Here is a 13,977-nt window from a genome sequence, read left to right on the forward strand (position 1 = left end):
GAATCTGACCTCTCTATCAGTGTCCTTCTGTACACTGTTACAATGAGTTCAAGAAGAAACACTTCATTGGGTTTTGCCTGGTTTGGTGTGAGTTTGCAGAACTCTATCACAATTTTAGATGCTCTTTTTTTTTCTGTATAAATCAGGAGTAGCCATTTTTGTCTTCCATCCTTAATTTTGTTGTATTATTTGACCTGCAGGGTATATCCCAGTAGGCCTTATTGTACAACATTACACAGGTTTTACAACATTAGCTGCACACAACACAGATAAAGGAACTCAACTACTGCCTAATAACCACATTATTTCACCATCAGACAAATTTCCTTTGTTCTAATCATCCCCCACCTTTCCCGCTACCAAGACGAGCTTGTTTTTCTCTTGGTTTGGATGTTGGGAACTAGACATGAAACGGTAATTGCTTCTCTTTCCATCAATGCTGCCTGATCTGCTGGGGGGGGTTCAGTACTCTCTATTTTAATATATTGAATAGTTTGTGTTACTTATATTCACATTGGAAGTCTAATATCTCAAAGATTTAGGTTAAGGGCATTTTATGATTATCATTTGTGATAAAATACTGCAAATATTTTAGGAGTATATTGCAACTCTTTCAAGGACGTGGGGCATTGCAAAGTATCTGCATCAAGCTAAATACAAATGTAGTTGTGTGTTATTTTTGATGTGTCTATTGATTTCACTTGCATAGTGAAATTAAATTGCTACATGATATTTTTATAATTGGTCAAGAACTGATGTTGCTATAATCTCCTTTCTCTGTCCCTGGGCTGTAAAAATATTAATCTCCTTTCTCTGTCCCTGGCCTGTAAAAATATATCTATGTATAAAGTATTGAGTTGGGAGAAAGATTATAAATGATTGACCTTCCATGACATTTTGAGCAGCATACAGTGGCATGCAGACGTTTGGGCACCCCGGTCAAAATTTCTGTTACTGTGAATAGCTAAGCGAGTAGAAGATGATCTGATTCCCAAAAGGCATAAAGTCAAAGATGACACATTTCTTTAATATTTTAAGCAAGATTACTTTTTTATTTCCATCTTTTACAGTTTCAAAATAACAAAAAAGCAAAAGGGCCCGAAGTAAAAGTTTGGGCACCCTGCATGGTCAGTACTTAGTAACACCCCCTTTGGCAAGTATCATAGCTTGTAATCGCTTTCTGTAGCCCACTAAGAATCTTTCAATTCTTGTTTGGGGGATTTTCACCCATTCTTCCTTGCAAAAGGCTTCCGGTTCTGTGATATTCTTGGGCTGAATTGCATGCACTGCTCTTTTGAGGTCTATTCAGATTTTCGATGATGTTTAGGTCGGGGGTCTGCGAGAGCCACTGCAAATTCTTCAGCTTGTGCCTCTTGAGGTAGTCCATTGTGGATTTTCAGGTGTGTTTAGGATCATTATCCTGTTCATTATCCTGTTGTAGAAGCCATCCTCTTTTCACCTTCAGCTTTTTTTTTACAGGTGGTGTGATGTTTGCTTCCAGAATTTGCTGGTATTTAATTGAATTCATTCTTCCCTCTACCAGTGAAATGTTCCCTGTATCACTGGCTGCAACACAAGCCCAAAGCATGATCGATCCACCCCTGTGCTTAACAGTTGGAGAGGTGTTCTTTTCATGAAATTCTGCACCCTTTTTTCTCCAAACATACCTTTGCTCATTGTGGCCAAAAATTCTATTTTAACTTCATCAGTCCACAGGACTTGTTTCCACAATACATCAGGCTTGTTTAGATGTTCCTTTGCAAACTTCTGACGCTGAATTTTGTGATGAGGACGCAGGAAAGGTTTTCTTCTGATGTTTCTACTGTGAAGGTTATATTTGCGCAGGTGTCGCTGCATAGTAGAACAGTGCACCACCACTCCAGAGTCTACTAAATCTTCCTGAAGGCCTTCTGCAGTCAAACAGGAGTTTTGATTTGCCTTTCTAGCAATCCTACGAGCAGTTCTCTCGGGAAAATTTTCTTGGTCTTCCAGACCTCAACTTGACCTCCACCGTTCCTGTTAACTGCCATTTCTTAAGTACATTACGAACTAAGGAAACGGCTACCTGAAAACGCTTTGCTATCTTCTTATAGCCTTCTCTTGCTTTGTGGACATCATTTATTTTAATTTTCAGAGTGCTAGGCAACTGCTTAGAGGAGCCCATGGCTGCTGATTGTTGGGACAAGGTTTGAGGAGTCAGGGTATTTATAAAGCTTTGAAATTTGCATCACCTGGCCTTTCCTAACAATGACTGTGAACAAGCCATAGCCCTAACAAGATAATTAAGGTCTGAGACCTTGGTAAAAGTTATCTGAGAGCTCAACTCTCTTGGGGTGCCCAAACATTTGCCTGGTGTTCCTTTCCTTTTTTCCCCCACTCTAAAATTGTACAAAACATAAATAATACACTAAACTTGCTTAAAATGTTGAAAAGAATGTTTTAACTTTAACTTTATGACTTTTGGAGATCAGTTCATTTTCTGCTCACTTAACTATTCACAGTAGCAGAAGTTTTGACCGGGGTGCCCAAACTTTTGCATGCCACTGTATTTGCCAAAACTAACTTAGCAGCAGCTTAGTTGAGTACGTGCTTGAAATCAGACCAACATTGCAGTTTTATCAAGGTTCTGTGGTCTTCTGAACATTGGCAGACAACTTTGATTAATAAGCAACTTCTAATAGGCTCGTAAAATGTGAATGTACTGGCAATGGTTCAGAAGTTATCTAAGTGGTTCAACCAGTGAAGCCACATTGTGGACTTTGTTGAATGTACTTTGCTGTGACTGTGTTAAAACTTCAGTAGCTTCTCTATATTCATTTGAACTCCAGAAAATGGGCCTTGGTTATAGTGTTAGAGAGTAAGTACCATCTTTTTCTCTTGTTAAAATTAACTGTATCAAAAATAAGTTTTTGTAATATATATTTAATGCTTGTATTTTATTTAATTTTCTATTGATTGAAAAGATTGTTAAGGGATTGGATATGTTTGTATTGATAAAATCAATAATCACATTGCCAATAATTGCTATGAAATGCAGCATCTAAAACACTTCTGTTGCAGATAACTGTCTTCCATTGATAACTTTTCTACTTTGCTTTTTTTTAATGTTGGTATAGAGGGGACTCTTCTTATGGCTATTTAAGGTGGCTTTGGTGTCAGTTCATTACCAACGAGAAAATCTGCAAATGCTGGAAATCCAAGCAGCACACAGAAAATGCTGGAGGAACTCAGCAGGCTAGGCAGCATCTATAGAAAAGAGTATAGTCAATGTTTCAGGATGAGACCCTCTCTCTCCCCTCTTCTTCTACTAACATTCTGGCATCTCATCTCTTTTCACCTGCCTACCACTTCCTCCTGGTCGCCTTCCTCCTTCCCTTTCTCCTACTGTACTCTCTCAGATTCCTAGTTCTCCAGCCCTTTGCCTTTCTCACCCACCTGGCTTTACCTATCACCTTCTAGCTATCCTCCTTCCCCTCCCCAAGCCTTTACATTCTGGCTTTTCCCCCTTACTTTTCAGTTCTAAAGAAGAGTGTCTTCCCAGACTGTTGACTGTACTCTTTTCCATAGATGCTGCCTGGCCTGCTGAGTTCCTCCAGTATTTTGTGTGTGTCAGTTCATTAAGTGTCTGATACTTAACAGCAAACTGGCACAATTGAATTTAATTCTGACTGTTCACAATATTTCAATGTTTTTTAAATGAAAAAGCATACATTTTTTAAAAACATATTGCTAAATTTGAATTATTAGCACTTTCATTCTGTTGGTGTGTTTCTGTCACTTATTTGAATGCCTTAGAGAAAGAGTATTTGAGCATCCTCAGATCTTTTTTCTCCTTTTTTCTCCTATCTGTGATGTACCAGCAGGATGTGATCCTTTCCCTTTCTGTAGTCTATTTTAGAAAATGTTAAACATAAAGGCAGTAGTAAATACCTTAATGCCACATTATGAGCAAATGGATCCCAAGGTACTGAAATAGGTGACATCGTGGAATACAGGAACTTTCACTGAGGAGCTGACAGCTTAGTCTTGGAATGGGTTAGTATCCTCCTCCATAAATTTATTTCCGAAACTGAAATTCTCCTATGATCTGCAGCAAAGTTTATTGAAAGGGATGAAAGTTCTGAACTACTAATGGACACTTGAATGCTCTGGCTAATAATGTGTTAATTAAATGTAGTAGGAAGAGTGGCGTGGAATGTTGACTTGGAAAATACTGATTCAGAACTTGGCCAGCACGTTATTTGACTACGGAATTACATTAAAAATGCAGTGACGTTGCTCAATATCAAGACTTCAGGGTAGTTGAAACATAGGTTAAATGATTTTAGTTCAGAAAACCATTGGCAAGTAAAAAATACTAAATCATGATTGAATTTCAAAAGCAAATGGAGTCTTGATTATAAACCTGTCTTTGTGACTCATTTGAACATTTTGAAACTGTTCAGCAGTTAGGTTGTGGATTGTGTGTGCCACTGGAAGAGCATTTTGTGACATTTGTATTGTCTATACTGGATTTGAACCTGTAAGTGTGTTTGGGTGGATGGATGGATGGAGGGAGGGCTGGCTATTGTTATGTTGAGAATGAGATTGTCAGTGAAGTGGTCTACAGATGCTCTTTCTAAGTGAGGTTCCATCTTGCAGGTCTGACAGTTGTAGGTCTTTCTGCTAGACAGCTCACTTTTGAATGATTTTTTTTTTGTGTGGGGAGAGGATGGGATAAACCCTGGGGAGATAAAGGGATGTGTAAGCGATGAAGGGTTGTTTTACTTGGCCATGACTCAAATGCTCTGTCTCACATTCTGCAGTTAAGTCACTTGAGTCATAGTTTCAACCCTTCCCACCGGTTTGCATTAAATGGAGTACGACTGACTGACTGTTAAATTGCAAAAAATTGCCTCATTATTGCAATTAAATGAACCATCCTTTCTGCATGAACTGGTTGGCTGTCTACCCATGTTAAAATGAAAAATAGGGTGGATTTTCTCAGATGACTTTAGCATGTTAACCTCTGACACAATTTTGAGCAAGCATTCATGTTCATTGACTTTCATAAATTAATTTCTACAGTGTCAGGATATACAAAGGATATTTCTGAATATGTTTCAAAAGTCTCATCTTTTGCAGCTCGTGTATGGAAAGGTGGCAGCATATTACAGCTGTAGTTAATGATTTTATTATGTTAGTCCTGCTATCCCATATAATCTTCAACTCTGCTCATAGTTCAGTAATGTCTTTTATTATTATTACCTTTTCCAGATTTAGCATCTTTTATGAAGTAAGTTGCAAGCTAGTCTCCTTACCAAATTTTTGTGACGATTCACCTCATGGCTGTTGTTAGTGTTAATTTCCCCCACATCTCTTGGTAGCTTTGTGCAGACTTCATTATCTCCTTAAGTTCTTCTGAAGCCTGGGTCTTTAGAATAATGCTGTAACGAAACAAAGTTATTTTCTTGTCCTCCAACATGTTGTTGTGAATTCTTCTTGAGATTTATCAGTTAGTATTTGTGCTCCATTATTCAGCAAAGTACTTTGTGCAGCACCCTCAAATATGCAAAAAAATGGCAAAGAATGGAGAGATGTATAATCATAATATCAAAACACAGTATTTGCAGTAATCATTAGAGAAAAAAGGGCCTAGAAAATGAAAGAAAAGTAGTAGATGAAGCTATCAATGTTTGCTTGATTTTTAACTGCCTCATTTGAAGGCAGTAATTGCTAGTTCAGGTCAGGGCATCCACCTTCTATCAGTGAATAAATAAAAATGGACAAAAAGCTGGCCCTGGCAATGCAAAAATACCAAGCAAGATAGTAACACATTATTTAAGCATGAAAGAGAAAAGGAAAATTCAGCCAGTATAAGAGGGGAATGTACATGTTGTACTAGTGATCATACCAATAGCTTCATCAGTTTTCGCTTAACTTGGGTTCTAATTAGAATAATTCTAAATTGGCTGAAACCACAAACAAGCAATTTACTGCAAGTTTGGTTCAAATCTGGAGGAAGCACTGAAATAGAGATCTGAAATCTCTGTGTTGTCTCTATGACACACACATCAGCAAAAAGGACATCTTTTAAATAACGTGATTGGCAGAATGGCGGATGGAGAAGAAGAAAAGTAAAGTATTTTGCCTAGAAAGGATGAGTTTTTAAAATTGTTGCATTTAAGGGTTAAAAATATAGCAGCTACACAAATGTAAATTGAGTTTTAATAATGTGGAATTGAAAACGTGACAGTGACTGAAAACCCATCTGGCTCACTAAAATCCTTCAGGAAAGGAAATCTTGCTGTCCTTACTTGATTTTAAAGTGACTACAGAACTCTAGAATCCATGTCACCAAAGCTTAAGAGCAATTGAAGATTGACGGTAACAACTGGCCTCAGTAGCTATTGAGATACCAAAAATGAGCATAAATAGATGTGTATAAAGTCCAAGTACAAAAATATTGTCCCATTTTACTGTAAATTAATTACCACAACAGCAATTTCAGACTTCCAGTAGCATGCACATTCATTATAATGGTAGCATATTGGTGTAATTTCCAAACTTTATACAAAAATTGAATTTAAATATATTATTTGTATATATTATTTAAAATAAAAATAAATTTATTTTTATTCATGAGAATCACCTTGTGAAGAAGAAAAATGTTACGACATAAGTAAGGTTCTGTGTATCTTAATTGTGCAGTGTAATACATGGAAGGGAGGCAATGACAAAAATTGAAACGTTTCTGCAAGGGAAACCGAAGTACTGAAATAAGAATGCAACTGGTATCTAATTTAAGACGTGCTGTCAAAACAGTAAACAGAATTGAGCATGCATGGTCCAGGCAACCTGTAATAACAGTTCATACTAACGTCGGGCTGCACATTGAAATTTAAATACTGGTAGTTTTGTTAACTTTTACCTTTAATATTCACATTGCATGATAGATAACTATTCATGTTGAAATGTGGTGTTTCTATTTTTGTGAAAATTACTTAGAATTTTATTTCCAGTGCTAAACTTTGCACTCTAATTGAGGCTCTGACTGCTTCACAGGATAGATCTAAATGTGCATGTGGGTGTAGCCAGCGTTGCAATTCATTTGCGTCAAAACATTACTAATTTTATTGTTTTCAGCTTCTCAAGGGTTATTTTCCGTTTTATTGTAAAAATATAACTAAAAAGCATTTAAAATCAATAGTATACATTTTTGTTGTAACCTTCAATAAAAGATTCTTCTTCATTCCACCCCTCTTCCTGTTTTATTCTGCTATCCAGGGTAGATCATCTGTATGCATTCTTTGTTCAGTGGTCACCTGAAGTATATGGGAAAGATGCTAAAGACCAAGGATTTGTGGTGGTGGAAAAGGATGAATTGGAAGTGATAGACAATTTCTTCAGTGACCCAGTTCCTAAAAGTTGGGAGGTAAGTTATGTTAGTTACTTTTAACACTCGTGCATCCAAGTATTGGAAGTTTTATTTGTTAATGTATGGTAAATACATTTGGAAATATGAGCAAATCTTGAGGACTTAAGATTGGAGCCAGGTTATCCAACTTTGAATTAATTTGATAACTGTAGAATAAACGAATATTAGAAATGGGAGCAGGGGTTGGAAGTCTAAGCCTTCAAGCGTGTTCAACCATTTATTAAGGTCAAGACTGATCTTGTAGTTCACATCCACATATCTCATGATTTCCTTGATTCCCAGAAATCTATTTAGTACCTGTTTTGAGTAAACATAACATCTTTCCTTTCAAGTGCTTTTGGGATGAAGAGTTCCAAAGACTCACCACCCTCTGAGTGAAGAAATTTCTCATACTTTCAATTTTTAATGGTTTAGTATTCATTCTGAAACTGACCACTAGTGTTTGATTCCCAGGTCCGAGGAAATTATCCCTCCTGCATCTAGCCTGTTCAAATCTTGAGTGATCCTGTTTGTTCTGCTGAGATCTCCTCTCATTCACTGATAGCCTAAGAATCCAATCCCAGTCCACTCAATCTCTCCTCAAATGGCAAATTTGCCATCCACAGAACCAAAGATTTGCTCTGTTCCCTTTGTGGCATTTATATCCTCTCTTAAGTAAGGATAAACTGTACCCTGTACTCCAAGTGTGGTTCCATTAATGGACTGTACAATTGCATTAAAACTTCCATATTCCTGTATTTAAAGTCTCTCGAAATAAAGGCTAAGCTATCACTTTCCTTGTGGTTTAGCTACTTATTGACCTTTAATGATCTGGATGCAAATCATACTCCGAAGTTACTGATAGTAACCTCTAGCCTTTCATTCACATTTCTGTGTGGTTAAGATGCCGATTACAGAAAACAGAGAGGAGGTGGAACTTCCCTTAAGCTGTAATTAAGCACTTTTAGAGGTAAATGGGCAATCTAATAATATGAAGCAGGGTGGAATAATCTAAATTAGCAGTTAATATTACAATAAAGTATATGTGCTTGATAGGAAAAGAAAAGTTTGATGAAAGTTAAATCAAGCTTGTGGGGGACATCCAAAAAGGGAGAACAGTTTTAAAACAAACCTAAGCCTGTTCTCATGTTATCATATTAGGCTTCTGCACTGACTTGTACTGTTCCAAATAGTTATATTTAGCAAGTTCAGATCTGCTGAGTCTCTGTCCTTTAATGGATGTAATTTCTAGTTCTGTGTAACTCTCTGGAGAAAATTGTTGAAATTTCCCATTTAATAGTCACTGCCATTTTAATTGGATAAATTATTTAGTCACAGAATTTTGTTTTCAAAAAGTAGCTACAATAAATGATATTCAGATGTTAGAGTCTTGAACTAATGGCAATTGATGCATTTGAAAAAACATTAATAAAATGTTTGAAATTTAGGTGAGATAGAAATTGTGTATAACGACTGATATAAAATGCTCAAAGGAAGTGGAGAAGAGGGAGAATGGTTTTATATAAGTACACCTTTCTATAGTTATATTAGGGAGTATTCTGGAGTTCTGTGAATATAGTAGATATTAATTCAAACAAGAACCAGACTTCAGTTCTTAGTGTAAATGTACTTAAGTTCATAAAAGAAGAAACCTCTTACACTTGCAATTAGCCTTCAGTTTTTTTTGTGACAAACAGTAAATTGAAGTTTAAAAAATCCAGGCTGCTTCATAGATGAAGAGATGGCAAATGTAAGAGCCAATCATTAGGTCAATGGGATTGTGTGAATTGAGTGCAAGTTGGCTGACCAGGCAGATGTCGCAACTTAGCATATCAAACATGGTCATAGTTCAAAAATTAAAAGTAAATTTTATTATCAAAGTACCTATATGTAACCATAAAACCACAAGATTCATTTTCCTGTGGGCATACTCAGCAAATCTACAGAATAGTAACGATAACAGGATCAATGAAAGGTCAACCAGAGCACAGAAGACAACAGACTGTGCAAATGCAAATATAAATAAATAACAATAAATAAAGAGAATTGAGATAATGAGATAGAGTCCTTAATGTGAGATCATTGGTTGTGGGAAACATCTCAATGATGGGGCAAGGGAGTGTAATTATTCCCTTTTATTCAATAGCCTGCTGGTTGAGGGGCAGTACTTGACTTTGAACCTGGTGGTGCAGGTCATGAGGCTCTTCTACCCTTTACCTAATGGTAGCCATGAGAATAGAGTATGGCCTGGGTAGTGGGGATCTTTGATGACAGCATTTCATGCAGATGTGCTCAATGGTTGGGAGGACTTAACCTGTAACATGTTGGACTGAATTCATTGCCTTTTGTAGAATTTTCCATTCAAAGGCATTGCTGTTTCAAAATCAGGCTATGATACAGCCAGTCAATACGCTCTCCATTACACAACTAGAGAAGTTTGTCAAAATTTTAGATGTCATGCCGGATCTCCGCTGACTCCTAAGGAAGTAGAGGCACTGTTGCACTTTCCTCACAATTGCATTTATGTACTTGGTCCAGGTCAGATCCTCTGAAATAGTGACACCCAAGAATTTAAAATTGCAAACTCTTTCTACCTCATCCTCCGATGAGGACTGGCTCATGGACCTCTGGTTTCCCTCTCCTTAAGTCTACAATCAGTCTTGCTGACATGGGAATGAGAAGTTGTTGTTATGACACCACTCAGCCAAAATTTCAGTCTTCTTCCTGTATACTGATTCATTACCACCTTGGATTTGGCCCACATCAGCAAACAGATATAGGCAATCAATGGCTTTTGAGTACTTACCATATTTCCATACTCAGACAGCTCCGGCAATATTAATTTTGGGTGTCCGGCTCTCTGTCATCAAGAAGTTTAGAATATTCGTGTTAATTCATTTCTTCTAAAGGCATTTGGACCTTCAGAGGTGTCTTATCAGTTATGATGTGCTTCCACTATATATCTCAAAGGAACCATTTGTCAACCCAAACTACTGAAGTAAACAATGTCTTTGTAACTATTGAAAATGTGTTGAATTGCTTACTGTCACCTTTGATCTTAAGGGTATATACCTTTGGGTTTGTGAGTCTTCACTGAGAGTGTCTCCAGAATAATGTCTACTTGTTATGCAAAATAAAGACTTCTGTATCAGAGCTTCAGCATCTCTACTGTGACTTCATTCACAGTCACAACAATACTGACTGTTGTTCAAATGAGCGCAAGAAAATAGGTACAGGAGTAGGCCAGCAGATCTTTCATATTTGGTTCATCCATGCTGACTTCAGATCTTCCTCTTCTGTTCCAGTTCCCCACAGTCCTCATTACCTTTCAACTATATATCTATGTCAACCTTAAATTTACAGTGAAATTCCAATTAAAATTAAAGTTTTATTTGCAAATGCAGAAAACACAGATTGCAATCTTTAGAATTTTTTTTAATATAATTTTGCTTCTCAATAAATAAATTTACATTTTCAAATTTCTGGACGAGCAAGGTGAATGAGCCTTCTGGTTCAGACAGGACAAGTCATGGTTTGCCTGTGTGAGTGTTTCCAATACCCTTTAGCCCAAAGCATATTTGTTCTTACTGGCAGAAAGTATGAACAATAGTCTTTTTCAAACCAGTGAGGTTTGTGGATTGTGAAAAGTGATAAATTATTGAGAGGATGTTTGCTATCATGTTGGATATGGAAAGAAATCAAAGTGAAAAAGAAAACAAAGTTAAGAAAATAAATTCAATGCTGGAAAGATTGATGATTGACCATCAACAATTAACATATACTCAGAACTCTTTTTTTAAAACAAGTATGGCATTTAATATGCAGATGCAAGCCTTCGTGAAAGACCCAGTGGAGTTAAAAGCAAAACGCTTTTTCAATTCATGGAGTACCTTTTGCACCAAGTTGCTTGCCACATTGGACTTACCATATATTTAAAGCAAGTTCCATGACACTGACTTTACTTAACATTGATAATAGTTTGTCATTGTATAGATGTACACCATTGTTTTTGTTTCTGACATTAAGTTCTGAATTTGTAATACTTCATAATAATTTGTATATGAATGTAAAATACTTGTTATAAAGCTTGGACTATAGTTGTTAGTGTATAGATATAGCAATTTACTCACTGTACCTGTTTACTCACTGAGCTTCAGAAATAGCAGGGAGAATAATCTAGTTTGATAGTTTGCATAAAAGCTAGCCAGAGGTCTAGTGGAAATCCTAGCTGTTCTCCAAATTGTACCACAGAGCGTAACAGGCATGAATAATAAATTATTAACAAAGTCCAAAGTAAATTTATTATCAAAATACTTATATGCCACCATATGCAGCCTGAGATTGATTTTCTTGTGGGCACACTTAACAAATCCATAATAGAATAATAACTATTAGGATCAATGAAAGACAGCGCCAACTTCCATATTCAACCAGTGTACAAAAGACAACAAACAGTGCAAATACAAATACAAAAGTAAAAAAAGTGATAATATTTAAATAAGCAATAAATTTCGGGAACATGAGATGAAGAATCCTTAAGTGTGTCCATTGGTTATGGGAACATTTTCAATGATGGGGCAATTGCAGTGAAGTTATTCCCTTTGGTTCAAGAGCCTAATGGTTGAGGGGCAATAACTGTTCCTGAACCTGGTGGTGTGAGCCCTGGGGCTCCTGTACCACCTACCTGTTGGCAGCAGCAGCGCAAAGAGAGCATGACCTGGGTGATGGTAGGGTGGGTCCCTGATGATGAATACTACTTTCCTGTGACAATGCCCCATGCAGATGTGCTCAATAGTGGGAAGGGTTTTACCCGTGATGAACTGGGTTGTATCCTCTACCTTCTGTAGGATTTTCCATTCAAGGGCATTGGTGTTTCCCTACCAGGCTGTGATGCAGCCCATCAATATACTCTCCACCTCATTTCTATAGAGATTTGTCAGTGTTTTACATGTCATGCCAAATCTTCACAAACTCCTAAGGAAGTAGAGCCGCTGCAGTGTTTTGTTTCCAATTGCTCTTACAAACTGGGCCCAGGACAGGTCCTCTGAAATGATAACACTGAGGAATTTAAAGTTGCTGACCCTCTCCGCCTTTGATTCTCTGATGAGGACTGGCTGATGGACCTCTGATTTTCTTCTCCTGAAGTCAATAATCAGCTCCTGGGTCTTGTTGGCATTGAGTAAGAGGTTGTTATTGTAGCACCACGCAGACAGATTTTCAATCTCCCTTCTGTATGCAGATTCGTCACGTATATAGTGGTATATTAGTAACCACAAAAGACATTGCCTGATGATTGGGGTTCTAAACCTGAAAGAAATTGTGGGGAAAACGGTACAAACTGGTGGTATTGATTAGGGAATTTTACAAAATGGGTTAATGGTGAATCAGGGGTAAATAATACTTGAGTCTGTTGATGAATTACAAATAATCATTCCTCTCTTGACAAAAACTAAATCAGGTAAAGGGGTTCGACCTGTGGCTTTTGAAAGCAGTTAAACATAAGAATAAATCAAAAGAAGAGGCTTACAGAATTGCCAGAAAATGAAGTGTCTGAGATCAGTCCTTTGGCTGTGGGAACTAAATATAATGCCTTAGTTTGAAGAAGACACAAATTAGAGGCAAGTGCATGTTGTGAGACAGATACAAAGAGAGAATGTGAGTCAGTAAATGCATAGCCATTATAGTTTAATGTTGATGCATGAGCTTATCCACTTTGGTTCTAAAAACAGACAAATTATTATTTGAATTATATTAGACTGCAAAATGGGAAGATGCGCTAAGACCTGGGTCTCTTTGTGCATCAGTCACTGAAAGCAAGTGTTCAGGACCTTAGTTTTGATTGTAAGACCAACAATCATTCAATGTAATTTTATAGAGCCTAGCTGGGCGGCTGATTGAAGTATCTGTGCTTGCAACGATACATTTAATGTCAGAGGAATCAGAGGAGTTCCCTGAAGAATGAATGACAGTTAAATGTTAGAACCCCAAAGGCCCCCAGCTCTCCCCCCCCCCCCATGCATAAGCAGCAGCAATGTGACAACTCCCCGTCCTCCACTAGCAATAAAAAAGCATCGGCACTCCTCACCAAGCACTGAAGGCTGCAACTAAGTGTCAATAAAGACACAGACTTGCAGTACCCCAAAGACTACTCATTCACCTGGTAATTCAACATACCACTGGTACACAATCTCCCTCTTCCCCTCTCTCTCTCTCTCTCTCTCTCTCTCTCTCCCCCCCTCCCTCTCTCTCCCTCTCACCCCCCCCCCCCCAGTTAGGGAAAAGAGATGTCCCTGTTACACAGCGAGAGGGGAGACATAACAAACAACTTGCTGATTTGCGATATTAAAAGTTTGTTTCCTCGCTTTTTCCCGTTCTGTGCCCAAAGAACTCGGGTCTCTGGGTACATAACCAGCAGCCAGTTGGCTGCTTTCGATCTTCCGTCTCCCATTATACAACTATTTCCTGCGGAGGCGACAACCTCGAATCCGCCAGCTTCTGGAGCTATGAAATCCCAGAACCCTGAAGGCATGCTGGTCTTCTCGGCTGCATACTGGTCTCCATATAGAGGAAGATGTACTTAT

General features: G+C 37.7%; 1 protein-coding gene across 4 annotated transcripts in view; it reads left to right on the plus strand.

The window, feature by feature from the left end:
* LOC132400500 (nuclear receptor coactivator 7-like) overlaps nt 1-13,977 on the plus strand; it is a 124,265-nt gene that overhangs the window by 95,547 nt on the left and 14,741 nt on the right. For all 4 annotated transcript variants that reach the window (XM_059981506.1, XM_059981505.1, XM_059981504.1 and 1 more), the window contains exon 11: nt 7,267-7,414. In XM_059981506.1, coding sequence (XP_059837489.1) covers nt 7,267-7,414 — 148 coding nt within the window. The remainder of the gene's footprint in view (nt 1-7,266; nt 7,415-13,977) is intronic.

The sequence above is a fragment of the Hypanus sabinus genome, chromosome 10 (genome assembly GCF_030144855.1).
Source record: "Hypanus sabinus isolate sHypSab1 chromosome 10, sHypSab1.hap1, whole genome shotgun sequence".
In the NCBI taxonomy this organism is placed as follows: domain Eukaryota; kingdom Metazoa; phylum Chordata; class Chondrichthyes; order Myliobatiformes; family Dasyatidae; genus Hypanus; species Hypanus sabinus.